The sequence below is a fragment of the Parasteatoda tepidariorum genome, chromosome 11 (assembly GCF_982258835.1).
Source record: "Parasteatoda tepidariorum strain Cologne lab strain chromosome 11, Ptep-v5.0, whole genome shotgun sequence".
NCBI lineage: Eukaryota > Metazoa > Arthropoda > Arachnida > Araneae > Theridiidae > Parasteatoda > Parasteatoda tepidariorum.
This window is the reverse complement of record NC_141765.1, coordinates 90,096,161-90,124,025: the sequence shown is the minus strand read 5'-3', so window position 1 is coordinate 90,124,025 and position 27,865 is coordinate 90,096,161. Positions and strand designations below refer to the sequence as shown.

At 31.6% G+C, this 27,865-nt stretch overlaps 1 protein-coding gene across 40 annotated transcripts in view; it reads right to left on the bottom strand.

Annotated features, from left to right (window-relative positions):
* Positions 1-1,291: 1,291 nt before the first annotated feature.
* Positions 1,292-27,865, bottom strand: part of LOC107452993 (uncharacterized) — an 87,366-nt gene continuing 60,792 nt past the window's right edge. For 25 of the 40 annotated variants that reach the window (XM_087154866.1, XM_071187905.2, XM_071187899.2 and 22 more), the window contains 7 exons: positions 27,386-27,430; positions 21,324-21,428; positions 8,638-8,706; positions 7,286-7,354; positions 5,934-6,002; positions 4,582-4,650; positions 1,292-1,540 (listed from right to left, as the gene is read on the bottom strand). In XM_087154866.1, coding sequence (XP_087010992.1) covers positions 1,346-1,540; positions 4,582-4,650; positions 5,934-6,002; positions 7,286-7,354; positions 8,638-8,706; positions 21,324-21,428; positions 27,386-27,430 — 621 coding nt within the window. In that variant the 3' untranslated portion in view covers positions 1,292-1,345. The remainder of the gene's footprint in view (positions 1,541-4,581; positions 4,651-5,933; positions 6,003-7,285; positions 7,355-8,637; positions 8,707-21,323; positions 21,429-27,385; positions 27,431-27,865) is intronic. The other 15 variants (XM_043051434.2, XM_087154874.1, XM_087154877.1 and 12 more) reach the window with 10 other exon arrangements.

The following is a 27,865-nucleotide window of genomic DNA, read 5'->3' as shown; positions in this document are numbered from 1 at the left end:
TAGAGCGTTCGCCTTCCAATGAGGTGAATCGGGTTCGAATCCCGGGGATTGCTGGTTGATACGAATCCTGCATCCGGCTTGCACCCACCACAGTGCTGATGGAAAATATCTTCAGTGGTAGACGGATCATGGGTTAGAGTCGCCTTGCTGTCAGGCTAACCGTGAAGGGCTTTCCTCTCCATGTAGCCCAAATGTGGGTCAGTTCAAAGACCTCCTCAAAAGCAAATTTCTCCCAATATTCGATCAGAGAGTTCCTTTGTCTTCTAGATTGGGTTCAAAATGACAAGGCTACGGAGTTGAACATTGATAGTTGTAAACCCAAAAAGTTGGGTCAGCTGTTCAATGATGGTTAAAAAATAAAATGTATTGTTGAAGGGCCTGGATAGCCTGGTTGGTAGGGTGTTGAACTCTTGTTTGAGAGAACGGGCATTCATAATTATTAGGGAATAAAATCAATAAATGTAGCAGAAAGAGGAATTAATTTGCTTTTCCAATAAGCTTTGTGTCTTTCATTTTGAAATTCTCCCCAACATTGGGTAGATCCACAAAAATGAATTTTTAACTGAAATTTTCCTGTGTTTAATGACTTTTCTTTTCAGAACAATGGGGATACATTTAATTAGGCTTCTTTGCCAGGCTACATAAACGATATTGATAACCAATAATTACTAAAAGTCGTTTTACCACCATTTGAAAAGATAGTCGGAGGCCCAGTTCGATTTTCCAGCAAGAGCCCTCAATTCACTTTGCAAAATCTTCACCAAAATGTTTTCGGGGATGAAAGGGTGCACATTATTGAATGGTCAACCCTGTTCCTTGATTTCAATCACCATGAAATTAAGAGGTGACATCCTTGATAGGGCTGTATATACTTAAGATAAAAAGTTTCAGTCTGTGGCTGAATTTAGGAATGCAATAAGTGAATAGGGAAAAACTGGTGTTAGTGCCCTCCAAGGATCCTATATTTCAAGTCAGACATAAATATGCTGGATATGATAGCTATCGATAAAAGTGCCCTTTTTTGAAGAAACACTTTCCCATTCCTTAATTACATATTATGAATCCAATCTAAGTATGTAGAATGTAAGTAAAGATGTATTTGTGTATAGAGTTTACAAATAACACATTTCATTCTCATTGTTTTTCTTTGAATCCATTTAAGGCAAAAAACAAAGGCAGCTATATTTCAGTGAAACATATCTAATAATAAAAATTTCAACACAATTCTCTGTCTTGAAAATCGTTCTTTTTAAAACAGATAGAAAACACTGACAGACATCATTCAGTAATATAACATAGTAAAATTTTTTTAATGAAATATTAATATTTACATTTTTATATTAGATTAGTTACATAGCTCCGAACATTTCATTATTGCTGCGGCTTCGTCAGTAGTGTTCCTTAAAATAGCTTTTAATTGTTCATTTGATAATGTACTAAAATTCTCTTGAAGATAACTTAGAACGTTATGTCGAAACAAACGTTCACTTTCTTTTGCTGGAGCATTTCTCGTTCTCGGGACTTTCTTTTCTGTTAGACTCTAAAAAAGAAAAGTTTATGTAGTGAAGGTATTAGATTTTAACTTTATCATGAAATTTATTTTTAATTAAAAAGAAAACTAAAAATACTTTGGGAAATTCCTGACATTAATATCATATATATGTTCTTTGTTTTTATCATTTAATGCATACTCAATTTTGTATACTCTTCAAAAAGAATATATCATTCAAATCATTAATTTATTTTCACAAATTAGATTGACACATTTGAGTTTGGCACAAATAATAAAAAATTTTATTTCATGACTTTCTAATTAAAATTGTTACAAGTTGCCACTAGTGTGACAATTATCCTAGCTTTGACGATAAAAAAAATTCCTATATATTTGAAACATTTAAATAAGCAACATAAGATAACAGATACATAACTAAACACTACCGCAATTTTTCTAGTGCGATTTGTTTGCTTCTGCACAACTTCAGTTGGTTTCAAAATTTTTTAAAGAAATTTCAGTGATAGGATTATCAATTAAAACACCATGAACAGTTCGTACAATTAAAAATACATTTAAAATATTATTATAGAAAATACATCATATAGCTGCAATGTATGCAGCCAGAGAGAGATGATGTTTGATTTTTATCCCAATAATAAAACCATGTGAATGGTGGGCGATTCATGGGGACACTTTTTACTTTTCATTTCTCTTTGTTATTTCAATGGAAAAAAAGAAAGTTTGAAATTTAATAAAAACATTTAAAATTGAGAGTTTTACTGTGGTGCATTTGGATGTAAAGAAAACTTAGTCTAAAGAAAACAATTTCAAAGATAAGTTATTTTATCAGGTTTCAGAGTTACACTTGTATTATTTACTTTATCACATTTGCATGTAGATCATTATATAAAATTACATACTAGGCTAAGTTTTGGTGACATTCTGCTCCTTTCCTGCTTTGTTTAGTTATGTTAAACTTTGTTTTACTCTATATATTGCACTTGAAAGAATAAATTCTTTAATATTATTCTTAAGGCCTGGATTGCCTGGCTGTTATGGCGTTCCTGAGAGTGAAAGTTTGATTCTAGCTGAGGAAATAATCCCTACAGATTAAATGGTAACTGGTGCAACATAAATCTGTTGGTGTCACAAAGACCTCCAAGTTCCCATAACAAATCAATACCTCTGGGGTTACTGGTACCTCTCACCTCTTGTCTTCTGGGTAAGGTTCAAAATTACAAGTCTACGGAGTTGAACACTAATGGTCGTAAACTCAAATTTGGATTGGCAACTCAACAATGGTTAGAAAATAATATTTTTTTAAAATTTCAGCAGCTTGCTTTAAGTTAATTTAGTTAATAAAATATATATACTCAAGGAAAATAAGTGTTATGAAAAATTTTAAAACTATATGATAAATACAATTTGATATGCAAAGGTATTTTTAACAATTTATAGTTCCTCTATGGAACTGCCAGCCTTTTTTAACGCAATAATATATTTAAAAAAAATAAAAGACTAGCAGTGGTGTCATTTCAGGAGTAAAGTTAAAATAAAATCCAAAATTTTAAAAGAGTTAAAATTTTAAAGATTTTTTTGAATTAATTTTAAAATAACTTTTAATCTAGCTAGTCTGAAATAGATTTCAATCTTGTTTACTAAAGATTGAGTATTTTACTGTTCTGCAAACATTGAATCTGAATTCCCAAATCTATAAACTTTCCTTCCTTGCTTTAAAAACAAACAAACCAAAAAAGAGAACTAGTTTTATCTATCACACGGCTACCTTCTTTCTAAACCAAAATTGTTGAAAGACATGGACATCGTGACTCTGATGTTGGGGACAACAAGATATAGAAAAAATATAGCAGTACACTTCCTCTACCTTGACCGCAGCTCAATGATATACATCCCTAACTATATAAAAATTTAAGTTGAAATATTAATATATATATTCATAAATGTTTAAAAATACAGAAAGTCTTAACTTTGCAAGTTGCCAACAGCAAAAGAGGAAAAAAACACACAAGAGAAAGAAAACAATTAGTCTGAACTTAGTCCAGTATATTTAATATTTATTCTTCAAGTATTGCTTTAGTCTTATGCAAAAGAATCAGTAATTGTATGGGAACAAGTTTAGTTTAAAGAAACTTTAAACGGATGCAGATCAAAACGTCCTATTATATATGCGTTATAATTTCTCTTTTTTTTTTCAGGCATGAAATTGGACAAAAATATAAATGCAGGGAAGGAGTGATCTATGAAATCAATAAGATTTATAAAAACATAACTTTTAACTCTGCCTTGAGATTTTTATTTTAGATTAAAAGTGTCAGAAGCATTTAGACAGAGAAATTTAAATAAACATAAACAAACGCATATCAAAACACCCTATTATATAAACTTTATATTTTCTCCTTTTTTAATATAAAGGGATTTAACAATATTGTTTGCAAGCCCTTTCTGTCTGTAAATTAATCTCTTTTGCTTATTTGTTCTTTTGTTTAAAATATCTCTAATTTAGTTTCTAATCAAAATTATTAAACTGTACCGAAGAAACTCTAAAGACGAAAACCAAGTGCACCTAGTTGCTATAAATAAACTTAATTTTACGTCAAGAGAATTAACTGTACATTGAGCCTAACAAAGTTTTGATTTTAAAAGCTTCTTTTATACATTATTTTTATTTTTACAAAAGAAAAAAAATTATAATAATAGGATTAACTGAATTTCAGGTTTTCTGAAAGCTTTAAATAAAAAAATTCAGATGCTATGGATCATAAATAAATTCCCTTTTTGAATGTTACTATCAATTTTCTGCAATTTCTTTTTATTAATTTCCAGAATTTTTTGTTACTTAAACTTTTTAGTTTGCCAGACATTAACTGTATTACTGAATTTACTTATCAAACTAAAAAATGAGTTAAAAAAATATTTTCAAGTTTAAAGAATTTTCTAATGTGTCTAAAAATAAGGAGAGTTCTTGATAAATCAAGAGAAACCGAAGTCTAGTGGTCTACTTTTTTTTCCAGAAGAGTTAGCACCAACATTACATGTTCTATATAATAATAATTTTTTTTAGAAACCTTTGTATTTGTCTCTTGCTTTTTCTTTGGCACTGTCTTCGATTTTTTGACTTCACCATGATATGGCTCCTGAAAAATTTTTAAAAAATTTAAGTAGTTGATTAACAATATGTAATACAATTAAATGGGAAAAAGTAAATGAAGAATACAAAATTTTTAATGAATGAAATGAAAGAGCAATTTAATAAAATATTTGGAAATTTTGTTTGATTACACTATTTTCTTTTCAGTGCAAATGATCGTTTATTTTCTATAAGCCTGTGTGAAATCAGAAAGTTTCTTATATTTTAAGCATTCTGCAAATGTTGGTAGGGGTTGTGTGGATCTGTTTTGCCATCTGCATTGCTAACACTTTCCTCCTCTTCAGCTTCTTTCATTTATGGAATGAACATCCCTATAAGTTTTAACATTTACATCAGCTGATGCATAAACATCTGTGTTTGAGGCATTTTACGAATAATAAAACATATCATCATTTTCTTTTTCTCCATCAGCAACAAGAATCACCATTCTTCTACTCAAAACAAAATAACTTCAATTTCTTTTTAAATGTTGGTAGAATTTCTGAATGATAGATGCAGGAAATGGCTAGTGTCAAAATTTATCTTAACAGTTATAATACACTATTAGAATATCATTTGTGGCAGGACAATTAAAACAAGACAACACAGAAAAACAAAAGCTGTAGGAATGATGGATTGAAGCTCAACTACAGTTAAATTTTAAATGCTAGAATAATCTACCCCATAGTCTGCAACTGAATACCAGAAAACTTTAAAAGATAATATAAGCGGTGGTTTGTAAGAATAGGTTCACATAGCTGAATGTTAGCGGCAGCTGAGTCTTAACCACTTAATCCAAATTGTCAACATAGGCTGCCAACCACTACACTTTTTGGAAAATATTTAATAGAATGGTAAGTAATTAAAAAATAAAGCTTTCTGAATTTTTGGTAATGTTGTCAACATTTTAAAAGTCTCACCAAGAAACAGCTGGGAGAAAGAGGTTTTTCACATCAACTATTGAAACATTTACATGTAGAGGTGTAGAAAATAACTTTAAAAGAAATTTATGAAACAAAGAATAATATATTAAAATATAAACTTTAGCTATTATTTGTTACTTAAACTTTTTAGTTTGCCAGACATTAACTGTATTACTGAATTTACTTATCAAACTAAAAAATGAGTTAAAAAAATATTTTCAAGTTTAAAGAATTTTCTAATGTGTCTAAAAATAAGGAGAGTTCTTGATAAATCAAGAGAAACCGAAGTCTAGTGGTCTACTTTTTTTTCCAGAAGAGTTAGCACCAACATTACATGTTCTATATAATAATAATTTTTTTTAGAAACCTTTGTATTTGTCTCTTGCTTTTTCTTTGGCACTGTCTTCGATTTTTTGACTTCACCATGATATGGCTCCTGAAAAATTTTTAAAAAATTTAAGTAGTTGATTAACAATATGTAATACAATTAAATGGGAAAAAGTAAATGAAGAATACAAAATTTTTAATGAATGAAATGAAAGAGCAATTTAATAAAATATTTGGAAATTTTGTTTGATTACACTATTTTCTTTTCAGTGCAAATGATCGTTTATTTTCTATAAGCCTGTGTGAAATCAGAAAGTTTCTTATATTTTAAGCATTCTGCAAATGTTGGTAGGGGTTGTGTGGATCTGTTTTGCCATCTGCATTGCTAACACTTTCCTCCTCTTCAGCTTCTTTCATTTATGGAATGAACATCCCTATAAGTTTTAACATTTACATCAGCTGATGCATAAACATCTGTGTTTGAGGCATTTTACGAATAATAAAACATATCATCATTTTCTTTTTCTCCATCAGCAACAAGAATCACCATTCTTCTACTCAAAACAAAATAACTTCAATTTCTTTTTAAATGTTGGTAGAATTTCTGAATGATAGATGCAGGAAATGGCTAGTGTCAAAATTTATCTTAACAGTTATAATACACTATTAGAATATCATTTGTGGCAGGACAATTAAAACAAGACAACACAGAAAAACAAAAGCTGTAAGAATGATGGATTGAAGCTCAACTACAGTTAAATTTTAAATGCTAGAATAATCTACCCCATAGTCTGCAACTGAATACCAGAAAACTTTAAAAGATAATATAAGCGGTGGTTTGTAAGAATAGGTTCACATAGCTGAATGTTAGCGGCAGCTAAGTCTTAACCACTTAATCCAAATTGTCAACATAGGCTGCCAACCACTACACTTTTTGGAAAATATTTAATAGAATGGTAAGTAATTAAAAAATAAAGCTTTCTGAATTTTTGGTAATGTTGTCAACATTTTAAAAGTCTCACCAAGAAACAGCTGGGAGAAAGAGGTTTTTCACATCAACTATTGAAACATTTACATGTAGAGGTGTAGAAAATAACTTTAAAAGAAATTTATGAAACAAAGAATAATATATTAAAATATAAACTTTAGCTATTATTTGTTACTTAAACTTTTTAGTTTGCCAGACATTAACTGTATTACTGAATTTACTTATCAAACTAAAAAATGAGTTAAAAAAATATTTTCAAGTTTAAAGAATTTTCTAATGTGTCTAAAAATAAGGAGAGTTCTTGATAAATCAAGAGAAACCGAAGTGTAGTGGTCTACTTTTTTTTCCAGAAGAGTTAGCACCAACATTACATGTTCTATATAATAATAATTTTTTTTAGAAACCTTTGTATTTGTCTCTTGCTTTTTCTTTGGCACTGTCTTCGATTTTTTGACTTCACCATGATATGGCTCCTGAAAATTTTTTAAAAAATTTAAGTAGTTGATTAACAATATGTAATACAATTAAATGGCAAAAAGTAAATGAAGAATACAAAATTTTTAATGAATGAAATGAAAGAGCAATTTAATAAAATATTTGGAAATTTTGTTTGATTACACTATTTTCTTTTCAGTGCAAATGATCGTTTATTTTCTATAAGCCTGTGTGAAATCAGAAAGTTTCTTATATTTTAAGCATTCTGCAAATGTTGGTAGGGGTTGTGTGGATCTGTTTTGCCATCTGCATTGCTAACACTTTCCTCCTCTTCAGCTTCTTTCATTTATGGAATGAACATCCCTATAAGTTTTAACATTTACATCAGCTGATGCATAAACATCTGTGTTTGAGGCATTTTACGAATAATAAAACATATCATCATTTTCTTTTTCTCCATCAGCAACAAGAATCACCATTCTTCTACTCAAAACAAAATAACTTCAATTTCTTTTTAAATGTTGGTAGAATTTCTGAATGATAGATGCAGGAAATGGCTAGTGTCAAAATTTATCTTAACAGTTATAATACACTATTAGAATATCATTTGTGGCAGGACAATTAAAACAAGACAACACAGAAAAACAAAAGCTGTAGGAATGATGGATTGAAGCTCAACTACAGTTAAATTTTAAATGCTAGAATAATCTACCCCATAGTCTGCAACTGAATACCAGAAAACTTTAAAAGATAATATAAGCGGTGGTTTGTAAGAATAGGTTCACATAGCTGAATGTTAGCGGCAGCTGAGTCTTAACCACTTAATCCAAATTGTCAACATAGGCTGCCAACCATTACACTTTTTGGAAAATATTTAATAGAATGGTAAGTAATTAAAAAATAAAGCTTTCTGAATTTTTGGTAATGTTGTCAACATTTTAAAAGTCTCACCAAGAAACAGCTGGGAGAAAGAGGTTTTTCACATCAACTATTGAAACATTTACATGTAGAGGTGTAGAAAATAACTTTAAAAGAAATTTATGAAACAAAGAATAATATATTAAAATATAAACTTTAGCTATTATTTGTTACTTAAACTTTTTAGTTTGCCAGACATTAACTGTATTACTGAATTTACTTATCAAACTAAAAAATGAGTTAAAAAAATATTTTCAAGTTTAAAGAATTTTCTAATGTGTCTAAAAATAAGGAGAGTTCTTGATAAATCAAGAGAAACCGAAGTCTAGTGGTCTACTTTTTTTTCCAGAAGAGTTAGCACCAACATTACATGTTCTATATAATAATAATTTTTTTTAGAAACCTTTGTATTTGTCTCTTGCTTTTTCTTTGGCACTGTCTTCGATTTTTTGACTTCACCATGATATGGCTCCTGAAAATTTTTTAAAAAATTTAAGTAGTTGATTAACAATATGTAATACAATTAAATGGGAAAAAGTAAATGAAGAATACAAAATTTTTAATGAATGAAATGAAAGAGCAATTTAATAAAATATTTGGAAATTTTGTTTGATTACACTATTTTCTTTTCAGTGCAAATGATCGTTTATTTTCTATAAGCCTGTGTGAAATCAGAAAGTTTCTTATATTTTAAGCATTCTGCAAATGTTGGTAGGGGTTGTGTGGATCTGTTTTGCCATCTGCATTGCAAACACTTTCCTCCTCTTCAGCTTCTTTCATTTATGGAATGAACATCCCTATAAGTTTTAACATTTACATCAGCTGATGCATAAACATCTGTGTTTGAGGCATTTTACGAATAATAAAACATATCATCATTTTCTTTTTCTCCATCAGCAACAAGAATCACCATTCTTCTACTCAAAACAAAATAACTTCAATTTCTTTTTAAATGTTGGTAGAATTTCTGAATGATAGATGCAGGAAATGGCTAGTGTCAAAATTTATCTTAACAGTTATAATACACTATTAGAATATCATTTGTGGCAGGACAATTAAAACAAGACAACACAGAAAAACAAAAGCTGTAGGAATGATGGATTGAAGCTCAACTACAGTTAAATTTTAAATGCTAGAATAATCTACCCCATAGTCTGCAACTGAATACCAGAAAACTTTAAAAGATAATATAAGCGGTGGTTTGTAAGAATAGGTTCACATAGCTGAATGTTAGCGGCAGCTGAGTCTTAACCACTTAATCCAAATTGTCAACATAGGCTGCCAACCACTACACTTTTTGGAAAATATTTAATAGAATGGTAAGTAATTAAAAAATAAAGCTTTCTGAATTTTTGGTAATGTTGTCAACATTTTAAAAGTCTCACCAAGAAACAGCTGGGAGAAAGAGGTTTTTCACATCAACTATTGAAACATTTACATGTAGAGGTGTAGAAAATAACTTTAAAAGAAATTTATGAAACAAAGAATAATATATTAAAATATAAACTTTAGCTACCACTTAAAGAAATTTTCCCAAAAAGCGTAAAAAGTTGGCAGCCATACTGATATACTTCATCAGACGCCAAGCTACAGTGTCACCTGTCATGTCTCTTTGACAGGTGACACTGTTGAGCTCAGCATTTGGCAAAATATGCTAAAAAGTGTTGCAATCTTAAATTTAATTAGAAAAAATTATATTTACGATTTAAATATTCTTCCATATTTTCTCATTGAAGTTTGTGCGTGTTATTGTGCTCTTAATCTAAATATGCAAACATTTACTGCTAATCTAATTTTCATTAAAGAATTTGTAGCTCATACATTGGTCTACAAATGAATGCACTTTAAATTATCTGTCTGCTATGATTTTAAGTATAAATTGGTCTACAAATGAATGCACTTTAAATTATCTGTCTGCTATGATTTTAAGTATAAAAAATATATTTATAGTTTTCTTAAAGTTTTTTTAACTATACCTGATTCAAAACAATAAAAAAATTTTAATTACAAATTTTCTTGGTTAAAAATTGGTTAATTTCGTATAATATTCATAATTTAAACTTTCAATGCCCTGAAATTAAAATAACATAAAAAATAGACATTCATTGTAAATAAATAATATGACACAATATTATTCAAAAATAATGACATGTTCCCCATAGTTAACAATATCAGATTTTACAATAAAATTAAGCAAACTATCCCTTAATATCAAATACAAAAGTCTGCATAATTGCATATTTACTTACTAAAAATATTGGTTTAATTTTCAATTAATAATTTTTGTCAAATGCTGTAAACAGATTATAGATGAAATGTAGTTTTATTGGATATAAATTAGTGTGTAACTTTTATTTCATTATTCATAAATGAGAACAGAAACTTTCCTTAGAGAATACTGGTGACAATAAATGTTTGTATTGTTTTTTATATTAAAATAAATGCAAACTTTTATTCCATGAAACATACACTCATGTTTGTGAAAATTTAAGCATGAGGTTATACAAATTGAACCAAACTTACATGAAACGTAAAGTGAGGTAAGACATGCAAATTATTAGAATTACAAATCTATTGCGCATGCATGGAATGAGAACAGACTCCCTATCAGCTGCTTGTTCCATGTATATAGAGAACTGTAAAAATCAGTTTATCGTTTTCTGTCTGCAGTAAACGTTTAATTAGTGAACGATATGCCATGTGAAAAGTGGGGAGTGCCATATCAACAACCGACGGAGTCCATACTAGGTCATATCATCGAAGTGCGAGAGCATGGATTTTCGACAAATAGTAGCCTATACGCTGTGTGGTGTCACAACAGTAATGCATGTTTAAAAAAATTAACACAGAAGAAACAAACAAGATGAAAACCTGGAAGTAGAGCACACAATAGCAGAATAGTTCGGGACACGTCATCCGCATGACTGTGATGGTTGGCATTCTTTTGTATGTTGGTAAAACGTTGGAGCACAACTACAGATGTTTTGTTGCATAGCTTGACGGCTCACCACCATCTCCTGCAGTATCAACAGAGTGCAAGGATTTTTCTATGCAGGATTCCTCTGTCTCTGAATCGCCAACTCCTTTTACTTTAATGGGCTCAGCAACACAGCCCATGGTGTGCCCAGTAACAACAAGTTGTTTGCAGACAAATCTTGCTACAATCTAGAGTACAAAGATGCAAGAACATGCATCAGACATTACAGAGGGGGATGTCTGTTTCAACAGTATGATTACCTAGCTTCATACCGCACAAATACCTGGTATTATAGTGTGGGAAGCTATTGGTTATAATTGTCGATCCAATCTAGTGTAAATTGCAGGCAGCCTCCATACTGATTGTTACATAAAGGAAAATTATAGAGCCAGAGGTCCTTCCCATTCTTCAATACATTCCATGCGCTGTATTTTAGCAGGATAATGCCTGTTCACACATTTCTAAGACTGCACAAGCCATCTTTAGTGAACAGCAGATATTGCTTTTTCCACAACCAGGTTATTCCCCTGATATGTCGCCTATTAAGCATGTCAGGGATTTCATGAGTCAGCGTTCTGCTGATAGGGCACATGGTAAGACTGAACTTTGATGTAAATTAAAAACCACATAGAATGCCATTTTGTGAGATCTATTTTTAAAAACTCAGCAATTACTTACAACGAGTGTTAATTTAAAGAAAAACTCTAAGTACACCAATAAAAATTAAGCAAAATAGTTTAATATATTATCAAGGAAAAAATCTACATGGTAGCATAAAGAAAAAGTAAAAGATATAATGAAATAGTTAGTTGGATAGTTCTATGAATCACGCTCGGCCAGGTAATTAAAAATTTAATTTCACAATTAAGATGTTAGGACGACATATTAGATACTGAGATATTTTAAGATGCTTAAAAATTTTGGCTACATATTTGACAGTTCTTTTTTCGGTATCTTTACACTCTTTGTAGTGACTTATAAGACATCAACACTATTTTAGATAATCAATGCTGAAGTCACCAGAAAAAATCAAACATGTATCATTATTTTTTGAAAAAATAGTATACTTAGTAAACAGTCAGCTGTTTTGCATTAAATAGTTTTAAACAGCATAATGTTTTTAATTTCTTAACAAGATTTTATTCTTAGCTAGCAGGCAAGTTTTTTTTAAATCAAAACTTGACAATAATTTAGAAAAGAACTTTAATTTAAATGAAAACCTAAATTAAAGTACTAAAAAAATTGATCAGTATATTAATAAAAAAATAATATAAGTTATAGCGTAAAGAATATGATTTATAAAAAAATTAAAATTTAATTAAATAGTTGGTAAAACAGTTTTGCAAAACAGGCACAGGTGATAAAAAAAATTATTTTAAGATTAAGACGATATATATGTTAGACAAATAAAGTCTAAAAGGGTTTAAGGTTTGATCTTCATCAGTCGTTTCAGATGACGATCTTTTGGTAAATTAAGTTTTTATAAACATTAAAACAAATAACCAATTAAAATTTAAAGAATAAATTTAATTTAAACATAGTTAAGAATTACAAATAAAAATACAGAAAGTTAAATAAAATTAAGATTATTGTAGAGCCATGCATCACCGACCAGGCCACGAGGTAAACTGCCAGTAACGTCGGTTGCTCGTAGAAAAACCGGTTTCACATGAGTCACTGCAAGTTGAAGTGAAAGTGCTCTTTTGCATCACCAAGTAAAGGTGAAATTATAGGAGCAGGGCACCGCCGCTGTACTCCTCCTCCAGCAAATACTACAAGTATTTGGGATTAAATCGAACTCTCCTGCCAGATCGTGTCGTTGTCTGCGGAGGTTCAGCTAATTGTGTGGTCGTTGGAGTTATCACAGTATGAGATAATTTTGATGTCACAGTTCGCTCAATGTCTTTGAGGAGAAAAGCTGGTTTTAGACGGTCAACACTGATCACTGAAGCTTTTCCAGAAATGTCCAGACAAAAAATTTTTTCTGAACGACTGAGTACTCTATATGGTCCATCATAAGAGGCTTGAAGGGGTCTCTTTACACTGTCACGTCTCACAAACACATGAGAGCATGATTCAAGAGTTGGGTGGACGAAAACCTTTACGTTTGTATGTGAAGAAATTGGAATTGGTTTCAGTTCTGACATGCAGGTTCGAAATTTTTGAAGGAACTCGTGTGGATCAACATTTGAAGTCGAAGGATCGATGAACTCCGCTGGTAGTCGTAGGGGGGTTCCATAGACGAGTTCAGCACTGGTGCATCCTAGGTCTTCTTTTACAGCAGATCTTAGTCCAAGAAGTACAATAGGAAAGGATTCAGTCCATTTTATATTGGGGTGGCATTTGAGACCTTGTTTTAGAGCTCTGTGAAAGCATTCGACGAGACCATTGCTGGAAGGATGGTACGGTGTTGTACGCACTCTAGCTGCTCCAATCATTCGAGACAGTTGAAGGAAAAGGCTACTCTCGAATTGACGGCCTTGGTCTGTCGTGATGATGGAAGGAATGCCAAACCTAGAAAACCAGTTATTGACGAGTGCTCGGGCAACTGTTTCGGCAGTAACCTCTGGGATGGAAACAGCTTCAGGCCACCTTAAGAATCTGTCAATGCATGTCAAGAGATACTGGTATCCATCAGAAGGAGGGAGCGGTCCGACAAGGTCAATGTGTATGTGGTCAAACCGTCGAGATTGTAACTCGAAAGGTTGTAGAGGAGACTGTGTGTGTCGGATCACTTTGTTTTTCTGGCAGCTGACACAGGAGCGGGACCATTCTACAACATCTTTGGCTATGGATGTCCATACGAAGCGAGAGAGGACAAGCTTCTTCGAAGCATGGATTCCAGGATGTGTCAAATTGTGAAGAGACATAAAAATACTTTTTCGAAAGTCTTTTGGCACATATGGACGAACTCTGCTGGTCACACAATATAAGGGGTATGGGCCGTTCAATTTCATAGGCTGCAACTTCAAAGTCGTTGTAGAGTTTTCACATTCAGTGAGTAGTTGCTTTAGTTCTGCATCAGTTCTTTGGGCATCAGCAATTTTAAGAAATCAACTGGTGGAAGGTGTATTGAGTTCAATCGTGAGAGACTGTCAGCTACTACATTATCACTTCCAGAAACATGTCGAATTTCAGTACTGAATTGGGCTATAAAATCTAATTGTCAAAGCTGGTGTGGTGAGCATGAATCTGAGTTTTTTAAATTCATAAATTAAGGGACGATGGTCAGTAAAAATTATGAAATTTTGAGCTTCAAGATTATGATGGAAGTGTTTTATAGCTGCATAAATGGCAAGTAATTTGCGATCATAGGCACTGTGCAATTTGGTTTCAGTTAGTGAAAGCTTATGGGAAAAAAACGAGGGGTTTTGGTCCATTAGGAGTATCAGTATTTAAAACAGCGCCAATAGAGGTATTGGAAGCATCTACCATTAAAGAAAGTTGCTGATTTGGTGTTTGATAACTAAGAATAGCAAAATTAGCTATTTCTTGTTTGCATTTTTCAAATGCCGAAATTGCTGCGTCTGTCCACTGGATTAAGCGTTTGTCTTCGAATCTTTCAAATATTCAGTTAGAGGAGCTTGTGCGGCTGCAGCATTTTTAAAAAAACGGCGATAAAAATTTGCAATAACTAAAAAACGTTTAAGTTGGGCAACAGTCTCAGGTTTAGGGAAATCAACTATGGCTTGTACTTTTTCAGGTAAAGGTTGAACACCATCTGAAGAAATCAGACAACCAAGAAATTTAATGGATGATTTTCCTAACACGCACTTTGATGGGCTAAGTTTAAGGCCGTTCTGAGAAAAACGCATAAATATCTCTTGAAGATGTTAGATGTGTTCGTCTTCATTAGCTGAAGCTACGAACACATCATCAAAGTATGGTATGCAGAAGTCTAAGCCCGCTAAAACTTGGTGCATAAATCTTTGGAAAGTTTGACCCGAGTTTTTTTAACCGAAAGGCATGTAAACGTATTCGAATAGTCCGAATGGAGTGGTGACTGTTGTTTTGGGAATATCCAGAGGATTCACCGTAATTTGATGATACGCTCTCGTGGGATCGACAGTTGAAAAAATGGTCTTACCATAAAATAATTGAGTGCAGTCCTGAATATGTGGGACTGGGTATCTGTCAGGAACTGTTATGGAATTAAGTTTTCGGTAATCTCCGCAAGGATGCCAATTACCATTCAATTTGTTAACTACATGTAATGGGCTGGCCCAAGGGCTTTTTGACGGTCTTATAATCCCTTGAGATAAAAGAAAATCAAATTCTTCCCTGGTCGCTTTCATAATTTCAGGCGATAAGCGCCTTGATTATGAAAACACAGGCGGTCCTGTAGTTTCTAAAAAATGGTAAACGGTCGACGGAGTAGGCGTAGGATTTGCATGCGATGGGTTTGTCAATTTCGGAAAGCGTGACAATACCTTATCAAATTTTGAGTTTCCTAAACTAATAGTTAAACTACTTGGAAAATCAATATTAGCAATCTTTCCACGTGATGTTAGTTTAGTTAGATTATCGATTAATCGGCTATTTTTTACATCAACTAATAAATTGAAATGTTTCAGAAAATCGACACCAATAATTGGCTGCTTAACATCGGCAACAACAAAACGCCAAGTGAATGGCCTATGAAGGTTAAAATCTAAAGTTAATATTTTTGTTCCGTACGTTAAAATTTTAGGACCGTTTGCTGCGAATAATACTGAATCATCGGAAACTAGAGTCAATTCCGGAAAGCGTGACAATACCTTATCAAATTTTGAGTTTCCTAAATTAATAGTTAAAACTACTTGGAAAATCAATATTAGCAATCTTTCCACGTGATGTTAGTTTAGTTAGATTATCGATTAATCGGCTATTTTTTACATCAACTAATACATCGAAATGTTTCAGAAAATCGACACCAATAATTGGCTGCTTAACATCGGCAACAACAAAACGCCAAGTGAATGGCCTACGAAGGTTAAAATCTAAAGTTAATATTTTTGTTCCGTACGTTAAAATTTTAGGACCTTTTGCTGCGAATAATACTAAATCATCAGAAACGTTAGTATCAGATGCATAACGCTTTGGCAAGACTGACAAATCAGCACCAGTATCAATAAGCAAATAAAGGTTACTTTTTTGATCGGCCAATAAAATACGATTAATGTGGCGATCGGTATGGTCTTCGTGCGATCGCCTGCTTAATTTTCCGAGTAGTTGCATGGAGAATTACAGCGCGATTACCGAAATTCGTATTATAAAAACAATATCCGTTTTCAGGTTCTTTATATGCGAGTTTTTCTGCGAGTTCTAGAATTGCTGCGATGTTGAGAATTCTTTCTCTCTCTGTTCGGGTTTCGAGACTGTCTCACATAAGAAGTGAGTTCGCTTACTTGTTTAGTGAGCTGAGCGACCTACAATTCGAGTGCAGACGTTTTGTCAGCGGCGACAGTGTTTACGTGTTGATGCGAGGAGAGATCATTAGTTTTGTCAGCAGCTGAAGCTAGCTGGTCTAATTCATCATTGAGAGCTGCTAAAATAGTTTCTACGTTGTTAGGGAGTCTACCAAGCCACAAAGATTTTAAGAGAGGAGTGCCCACATTATCACCTGCGAGTGCTCGCATTCGTGTTAATAATTGGGAAGGTTGCTGGTCACCTAATTCCAGCCCTTGAAGAAGAGTCCGGATTTTTGATTCCTCACTCTCGGAATGCAGCTCTATTAATCGTTTCTTGATAGCTTTGTATTTCTCAGTGGTAGGAGGTTTCAAAACAATATCGCTAATGGAACTTAAAACATCAGAGTCGACAGCTGCAAGCACGTAGTTAAATTTTGTATCATCAGCGGAAATTTTAGCTAAAGTGAATTCTTTTAGCCGGACAAACCACAAGGAGGGATTTGATTTCCAAAATGGAGGTGGTTTGACTGCGACGTGAGCAATTTGATTTTCGTCTAGAGTTTCGTTAGGCATTGTGAAATGTTTAAAAGCAAATAAAAGAAAATTCTGAAATAAGTCGCGAATTTAGTTAACAAGTATGATTAAGGATTAATATCAAAAATAATGTAAATATTAATGCACGCAAACATTGATATAACAAAATCTGCCATGTTTGACTAGAAGTAAAAATAACTATTAAAATTAGACGATAACGAGAAATAAAAAAAAGCCACACAAGAAAATAAAAATTACCGCATGATACTCCCAGTGGAAACCAATTTAAAAATAGACTTACTGAAATTGTTGGAACTCCATATCCTAAGTTGATGTTGAACGCGTGTTCGAAAAAGGGTCACCAATTTGGTAAATTAAGTTTTTATAAACATTAAAACAAATTAACAATTAAAATTTAAAGAATAAATTTAATTTAAACATAATTAAGAATTACAAATAAAAATACAGAAAGTTAAATAAAATTAAGATTATTGTAGAGCCATGCCTTACCGACCAGGCCACGAGGTAAACTGCCGGTTGCTCGCAGAAAAACCGGTTTCACATGAGTCACTGCAAGTTGAAGTGAAAGTGCTTTTTGCATCACCAAGTAAAGGTGAAATTATAGGAGCAGGGCACCGCCGCAACCTCATGCATTCAACTTACGTCGGTAACGTCATGGTCTGTGTTGATCGGCACAGTTTCTTTTAATTTGTTGTTGGTCGTTCTTGCGTGAATCATGACATTATCCGCTTAAAGAGTATTTAAGCTTCCGTTGAAGCATTATTGCTTGTATTCATTCTTTTCGTTAGTCATTCTGTTTGTGACAGTTTGTCTACCAATGTTTCAAAATAAATTTATTGCTTTAGAAACTTCGTTTTCTTATTTTTTTTGTTGACACACAGATAAAATGATATTCTGCGACAATCTAGGATGTCAATATAAGATGTTGAGAAATTTTAAGATGCTTAAAAATGTTCCCTACGTATTTGTATTAAAAATTACAAAATATATATTGAAGAAATTGATAAATATATTATTCCTAATCTATGCATACATATGTATATTATTGAAATTGTTAAAAAAAAGTTATTGAAAAAAGAAACTAAAAAATTAAATATAATCACATTAAATATAAGCATGATCTGATGTATAATCATATTCTATCAAAAGTATGCTTTTATAAAACTCGTCATTCGTTGAATAAAATTTTTTATTCAAATTTCCTTACTAGATTACGAATACATTTTTAGACGACTAAAAAAGAAACATTGAATTGTATCATTAAAAAATAAATAAAAAAGATTAGCAATCCGCTACTAGCAAAAAAATATGAATGAAATTTTACGCTACCCGCACGTAAGGGAAGTTCCTCGTAAGTTAACCACATTTTAATATTAATCGCCCTAGTTAAATATTTCTTCATTGTCACCAAATTATTTTTTTAAAAATAATTAATTTTAGTTTTTCCCAGCTTCTACTTAATAAAAAAAGTTTAAACTTTAGATTTTTCAATAAAAAAATATGTAGATTAACATGGTATAAAAAATTGACACCTCATTATTAAAAATTTTTTCATCTTCAATAAAATTAAATTATAAAAAATTATTATTAAATATTATTTTTTATATGAAATTATCTTTGGGTAAAAAGAGTTTTATAAGTGGGGGCAATTTTTTTTGAATTGCTTAATTAGTTTTAAAAATATGATTGAAAATGCAAAAAGTGAAATTAACATTAAGAGGTTCGAACTTTGGATCTCTCTCCTGAACAAAGTATGGGGACCATGTTTCCCAGATTGCGGCTACCCCCTATATTTGGAAGGTTAAAAATCCAAACATGTAAAAAAAAAAAAATAAATAAAAAAAAATACATGTTTATTCAGAGAAAGTAAGTTTTTTGTCTGAATTTAATTAATTGTTAGCACTATATAATTCACACATTTAAGGTCACCCCCAAGAACCATTAAGATTAAGACTTAGTACGTGAAAATCCAATCATTAGATGAAAGTTATTCAGGGTGATATCTATTTTTGCGGACTGTACATACATTGATACAATACAAAATAAATAACCATTTAACAATTGTAATACACACGCATGATTGAGTATAACACTCATTGGAGTCAGAAGGTATGAAACAGCAGTTAAAAAAGAAACAACAAAGAAGGGTTAATAGGGTATGGTCCCCCTTACAGATAAACAGGCCTTGCAGAGTGATTTCATATTTGAAAAAAGGCAGTTTATCATTTCCTGTGGCAATTGGTCCCACTCATTCAGCAATACTGTTCTCATTCCCTGGATGGTTCTCGGAGAGGGGGAAGCGAGTTGCAATTGCCTATCCCAGAATTGCTCAGTAGGATAGAGGTCTGGAGATTTGGCAGGCCAATCCATCCGGCAAATATTCTCTCTCGCAAAAAATTTGTCAACCAGAAGAGCTTTATGTGGCCTCGCATTACTGTCCATTAAAATGAACTCAAGGCCAACTGCACCCCTGAAAAAAAGAACACGCGGCTCATATCTCATCCCTATACCTGACGCCAGTCACAGAACCTCTTTCAAGGACATGGAGAGGTGTCTGGCCATTCAGAATGACGCCTGCTCAGACCATTAAACCAACTCAACCATAATGGTCGATTTCGCAGACATTGAAGGGTAGGTAGTGGGTCCCTAGTTCTTTCCACATGAGCGTACGGCGAGAACCGGGACTCACAGCGAAAAGAACAGCCGTCCATTGATCCATACTCCCATCTCTATGCTTTCTGCATCATGCTGAACGGACTCTCCTGTTTGTAGAAGTAAGGGGGATGCAAACAGTAGGTCTTTCTGATAACAATCCTCTCTCATGAAGTTGTTTGGAAACAGTCACCCTTGATATACTGGTTACTGTGGCTGCATACAAGTTACGAGAGACCTGAGCTATAGTCCCTGCTATGCCTCGCTATAATGACCAAATGGCTATCCTCTCTGGCCGTTGTAGCTCTTGGACAACCTTGCCCAGGCTTTCTCTTGATTGATCCGGTATTTGGGAACTGTTTTCATAAGTTACACACAACCGCTGGGAGTTGAAATTGAACTCTCTATAAATCTAGACCTGAAATTGGCCTGCTTCTAGTCTCCCCAAAATCATCTAAACGTTAGTGGTTACTAATTTTTACTGTTACAATTTGAATTTACCCTTTTGCTCAAACTAACACCAAGAAATTCGACGAGGTGTGCTAGCGAACAGAATGCTTCTTAACTTAGACACACTTATAATGCCAGTTTCTCAACTGGCTCCGCCTACACACATGTGTACGCTTATGAATTTGCTGCACAAGATTTCCTTTTTGTCTAGTAGCAGTGGTTTTACATTGAGTTCAGTTCTTTCCATGAAATTTCATAAAATATGCAAATTTTCTTCATCTATTTCACCAGTATAATTAAAATTTATTTAGTTTTTTCAGCTAACTAAAAATTAACATATGCTGCGAGCCTTAACATACGCCTTTCAAAAAGAAAGGCTTCATCAAAGAAATTCTGTGTAGCCACCATTTTGTATTATATTGCTTTGGAAAAATTAATTTTTACAATTCACTAGTTATATAATAAAGTTTTATAAATTTTAAAATTTTACATAAATATTTTTCATAATTTTCACCAATTCCATTTTCTCACAAAAAAATTTCATATTTTAAAACCACTACCTCAAAAAATATTGTGATATTTAAAATGAGGACTTGTTTCAATCACAAAGAATCCATAAATTTTCTACACAATATATTAAATTTCATCTTCTTTTAAAAGTTAGTTAAGTTCAATAAAGTTTGTCTATTACATACAATTTATAAAACGTAAACTTAATTTTACATAGCTCTATAAAAGTATTTCTAAAAGTCATTTTGTCCCAATGAAACTTTTGCAAAATAATTTTTCCTGAATTTGTGAGCGAAAGACGAAATTTTTAAAACAAATATAATTTGTATAAAAATTTTATTAGATTATAGAACTTAAGAGGATGACTATTTAACTGTCTGACCTATTATATATCTGTTTACATTATACATAGAGGAGGACAAATTCTTTTGTTTCTACTTTATTAGACATTTATAAAAAAATTTTGCAAGAACTATAAGAAATATTTTCATTCATGACAGCGAGAATTTTGAAATATGTTACATTGGGTACTGACATTAAAAAATTTATAAATACCATAGGCAAAGATCTTTTGACACACAGTTTTAATACTCCTGTCACTTGACTATACCACACAGAATTATCATACATCGTTTCCTCGTAAAGTGGTTTCTTTTTTGTCTATTAAAAACAAAAACATCAGTTTAGATTATTATCAAAAAGGACAATACAAATACAGTACAGAACCCGTTATCCGGAAATCAGAAAACCGGAAAACCAAAAAACCGGAACGAAATTCGATAAATTTTTCAAGCAATTTTAAAAAAAAATTTTTTTTTCCTCATAGGACTTCAGGATTTTTCTTTCTTTTTTGAAAGATGTTTACCTTACCATCATTTCAGAAATAATCATTAGTGTATTACCTCATCGTTTTTTCTTATTTTTAAGATTATTTCCAAATATTTATTTTTTTTAGTTGGGTTTAACACTAAAAAAAAGGCTTTTTGTAGCGATTCAGAAAACCGGAAAAATCAGTTATCCGGAATAGCGATAGTCCCGATCGTTCCGGATAATCGGTTCTCTACTGTATAAGGCACATTAACCAATTTTTTTTTCTCATAATAATAAAATTTAAGAAAATGCAATTAAAATAATTGAAATTTTCTATTCTAGTCTAACTTAAAGAACTAGACTTAAATAAATCAAAGTTTCTACTAGCTTTCAGAAACAAAATTTCACAATTAAAATAAAAAAAAAACAACTAACCCCTAATATGGAATAATTTTTAGTCTAAAATTTACGATATTATTTGAGACACAGGGTTTTCTATGATCAGAATCACATATCATGATCAAAATCACAATAACTATATAAACCTTATATTTTTCGTAGTTAAAAATGAAGCCAAAAATCTGTATTTAAGTCTTTGTTGATAGTTATATAAACAAAAACAAAAACTGCATAACATGAGGTAATTTAATATAGGAGGTACTTATAGTACAGGAGGTATATCAGAAATGAGTAAGTACTACCATTTAGTGGACAGTTACAAACAGATACTGATATCCAAATAAAGAAAGGGTCAACTTAATGCTGTATAAAAAGGAAAATAGCACAAATAGAGTCACAAGAACAAACATACCCACCTATAACCTTTAAACATGAATTAACTCTTGCAAAGAAATTTAATATACTGCTTAAACCTTTGCCTAACCTAAAATCTAATAATGTTCTTAAATTTATTTCTTAGATCTTGTTAATCAGATTTTCATAGTCAATTTCTCTGTTTTATTAAACAATAAGCTAATAATTATAAAAAGCTTATAAAAGGGCAATCAAATTGTAGTTTTAGACACAGACACTAATTTGGAGAAGTTTTAAAAGATCTGAGTCTTAACAAATTCAATAAAATTAAATATAGTACCAGAACTTCTGTTATTATTCTTAATAATTTATAATATTCCCAACATTAACTAATATACATTGTTCTAGATGCAAAACTTTACCAAAAGTTTATTGGGTTAGTCCCTTTGATCTGTCATTTTGAATATTAGAACTGTTTTTTTAAAATATGCAAAATATATTGTTTTAACTTTTTCCCCTCTTTTTAGCAATAATTATTTTATTCTTAAAAAACTCATATAATTTTGTAAATGAGCTCTATATGTCCAAATCTAAGGATAACATTTAAGTCTCTTTTCATGTAAAATCTTTATTCGCTAATATTCTTTCACCCTGAACATAAGATTACCCCTTTAAAATACAATTACAAAAATTCTACAATAGTCAGGTTGAAATTTTCTAATGCACGCCATTCCTACTTTTTTTCCTATCTAATTTCATTATTAAGAGGGAATTGTATTATGTAATCAATGGAGATAAGTAAAGATCTGTAAAATTCCTACTGAAACAAAACAAAGTTTAAATTTATGAATATATGGTCCAAAGTATAAGGGTAAAAATTTATCGCCACTGCAGCTTCTGAGTCAAAATGTGACCCAGAGGTTATAAGTTTTAGTTAATTTATTATTAAAATTCAAACACTATACAGAACATGTTTTCCTGTATGGTGGAATGGTTAACCCTCCCCAATTTGAGTAGAGTATCAGTCATATAAAAATCGCGGACCAAGAATCTCCCATGTGTTTCAATACTGATCCCGCTATTCCCCGCGTAGGTTGAAAAAACATCATTTGATGCTTGTTTTTGCTGTTAGATGGCACTAGAGGGTTCAGGAATTTCTTTTCTCTTGGTTGATTCTTTTCTCATGTATTTGTGAGTTTGCATGCTTTTTGCTTTCCTTTCGTGTGATATAGATTTGCCGAGTGTCACTGGTGTGAATAACAAACAAAAATATCTTGATTATGAAGATAAGTGATTCGAAGTATTCTCTAAATCAGGTCAGCGATGATGGTAGGGAAGACTCATCGGAAATTCAGTTATCTGGAAGTGAATCTGAAGATTCCGATGATGATGGAAGAATTCAGAGTGCTCATTCATGGATGAAAATAAATATTAATAACCCTTCTCATGCTCCCTTCAGATACCAGTTTTCTCAAAGTACTTGCGAATATAAGTGAAGAAGATGGAATTTCTCAGCTTATTTATGGATAGAGACTTACAAGAATTGATAGTAAATTAAACAGATTTGCCTCTCAACATCAGGCATAAAAGTGGTCGAAAACAAAAAAAAACTGAACTTTTACAACGTAGAGGGAGGGGGGGGGTGTTCTATGTAATACTGTGATATCGAGGATACATATACATACATATAAAAGCAACTTTCAACTCTACTGGGAGATTTAAAGTGACAGAAGCATTTAGACAGCGAAATTTAAAATTTTTTTAAAATATAATTTTAAAATTTTGATCACTACTACATTAAAGAAAATTAAGCATTTATAGGAAGTTCCAGCTTAATTATCATTTTAAATTAATTACCCGTCAATCATTTTAAATTAAAACAGTAGCCAACTTTCACCTTAATATCTTCTGATAGATTGTTACTAACAATTTTAGTCACTTTGACTGAAACTTGAATTTATTTTTGTCGGTAGCATCGACTGTAAGCACTTTGTGTTCGCCTTCTAAATTGACTACTATAGTTAAAATACATGCATGTTACTCATAGCTGCTAATCACGTGAATAAGAATCGCGATGTTGGATTTTAAAGTCACGTGAATAAAAATCGCGAAGTTGGATTTTAAAATCGCGTGAATATGAATCACGATATAGGATTTTAAAAGCACGAAAATACGAGCTGCGATATCGAATTTTTAAATTGAGTGAATGTAAATCACGGTATTGGATTTTAAAATAGCGTGAATATGAATTGCGATATTGAATTTTAAAATAGCGTGAATATGAATCGCGATGTTGAATTTTAAAATAGCGTGAATATGAATCGCGATGTTGGATTTTAAAATCGCGTGAATAATAATCGCGATTTCGGATTTTAAAATCGCGTGAATATGAATCGCGATATTGAATTTTAAAATCGCGTGAATATGAATCGCAATATTGAATTTTAAAATCGAGTGAATATGAATCACGATATTGGATTTTAAAAGCACGAAAAGACAAACAGCGATATTGAATTTTAAAATTGCGTAAATAAGAATCACGATGCATAATTTTTAGATGTCGTGAATATTTATCGCAATGAGTAAATTTTAAATCGCGAATAAATACGAAAATCGATGTTTGATATTACAACCGCGTGATAACGAATTGCAATATTGAATTTTAAAAATATGTGAATACGAATCGCGACATTGGATTTTAAACAAATCGCAAAAAGTAACTTTTAAATCAGTTAAATACGAAAATCGATGATTTACATAAAAATCATCTGAATATGAATCGTAAATTTTTCCAATCTATAGCGGAAATTGCGGTTGTCAAGGCAACGGGTATCTGCCGAAATTCCACCCATTTTCTTCTCAAGATCATTTTCGCAGGAGGTTACTGCAGGGGGGGGATTCATCTCAAGTCTGACTATCGTTCTGCTTCAAGTATCCGGCTGCTTGGTTTTCTCTTATTGAACTCCCCAAAAATATAAGCTTTTGGAATATAATCGGAAATTTTAAAAATTGGGAGAAAAAGCAATTTTCCGCTTTTTTGCGGAAGTCTTTCCTACCTGCAACATCCCAATATTAATCTAGGGAAGCGTAAATCCTGGATTCCAACAATTGTTTATGAAATTTTATTTTTTGCCCCTTCTTTTCTGCTAGGCCCAGTAAAAAAGCCTGATTATCAATGGTATTGTTCGAAAAGAGAATCCATAAAAACTCCAATATTTTCAAAAATTATGAAGCGTGATAGTTTTTACTTGTTGACGGGAAATCTCCATTTTGTCAATAATGAAAATTTTGTTCCGTCAATCCATCCTTGAACTTTGCTATAGAAAATTTATGATGTTATTGCAAATATTAGAAAAAAGTTTGGTGAAATAGTTAGTCCCGAAGAACAGCTCACTGTAGATGAATCACCAATGCTCTTCAAAGGTGGTATGTCATGGAAACAGTATATTTCTTTGAAGCGTTTACAATTTGGAATAAACTTTTTCATGCTATGTGAAGCTTCGTTAGGTTAGATATGCGACTTTCTTTTGTATAGGGGAAAAGGTATGTCTCTATTACCGGAATACTCATCATATCCACAATCAACTGCTGTTGTTCTTCACCTATTACACTGATTTTTATACAGAGGATCTTGCGCAACTTTTGATAACTACTATATGTCTCCAAGCTTGGCAGATATTATTGTTTAAAAGAAAACGGGCATATATGGTACACTCTGCCGAAAGAAAAAAGATTTATCTCCAGGTTTTGCAAAAGAAATAGTAGAAAAGAGACAATGCATTGCATATCAGCAAGGAAAAGTTACGGTTCTGAAGTGGAAGGATAGAAAAATAGTAAATATGCTTAGTACTTTCTATGATACTTTATCTGTTTCAGTTCATTCTGGGGCAACAAAAGGAAACACTAAAGCCAAAAGTGACTTATGATTACAACTGTAAAATGAGTGGTGCTGACAGATGCGATCAAAAAATGTCTTAATACCCAAGTACCAGGAAACAACAATAAAAGTATTATAAGAATTTTTTTCTCTTATTGGATCAGTCATTGTGAAATTCATATATAGTATACAAACAAATAACAAGAGCAAAAAAAATCTCTTCTTAATTTTAAATTAGCTGCGATTGAAGAAATTTTCGACAAATATTCTTCTTCTATCAAAACGTACCAGCGATGCTAACGCTGGCTGTATGCGGCTAACAGAAAGGCATTTTGTCGCCACATTCCTCCAAATTTGATAAAAAAGGAATCTAGGAGACAATGTGCGGTATGTTGCTCTAAAAAAGGTAAGAAGATATGCAAAGAGACTCTTATTTGATGTGAAGAGTGCCAAGTTGGACTATGCTTGGAGCCATGTTTCAAGGTCTAGCACACCCAAAAAAACTTTCCATAATAATGATGTCAGTAAAAATAATAAAATTTTTATTACAAGATCAACATATATAAGTTGTCATGTTAACTTATAATGAATTCTTTTTTTCATATTTATGTATATATTCTAACAAAGTGAAACATGTCTTTCTTATATTTTTTCTGTTTTATTACAAAATTTCTGTAAAATTTTTCGAGACAAAACGTTTAAAAACATTGAAAAAAATTAGAAGACTAGCAGTGGTCTTATAGCCTGCTACTCCACTAATTTTGTTAATCCGCGTTTGAATCGACGAACTACAAGCTCAAATAAATTTTTTTGTTTGTCTGAATTTGCTTTCATTAAAGCCGCATAAAGGAAACTAGCAACTAAAACTTGCTAGAAACCCTTTTATTGACACCTGAATAGATAGTTAGAGGCAAAAGAGAATACATTACTGTGCTACATCATTCACATGCTTCATTTATTTTCGTAAATTATTTAAGATATATTTATTTAAGTTTATCACAAATAATATTAAAATTTATAATGTGAAATTCTACGTAAAATTGTAACAAGTTGCCACTAGTGTGACAATTATCCCAGCTTTGGAAATTTTGAAATTAAAAAAATAATTGTTATATAATAAAATACATATTTGAATAGGTAACATAAGATGACAAATAAAAGTAAAAAATACCACAACCTTTTCAGGATGTTTTGTGTTCTTCTGTAGAACTCTGGATGGTTCCTAAAAAATTTTTTTAAGGAAATTTCAGTAATAGTATTATCAATAAAAACATCATGAACTTTTTTCAAAATCAAAAATACATTCAAATATTATAATTGAAAGTATATTATAAATCTGCTATGTAGGTAGTCAGAATGATATGGTTCAAATGGCGATCTAAGATGAAATTTATTATAAATTTCATTTCTCCGTTATTAAAACATCATTTTCTAAAATTTTGGATATAAAACTATGTACCAGGCAAAGATTTGGCAACATTTTCATTTCTTTCCAGCTTTGTTCCTGTATGTTGAGTGTTTTTAACTTTCTTAATCACATTTGAAAGAACAAATTCTGCAAATATTATTTTTAATTTCAGCAGTTTGCTTTCAGATAATTTAGTTTATAAAATATATTTACTAATAATAAGAGTTATAAAGGATTATTTTAAAACAA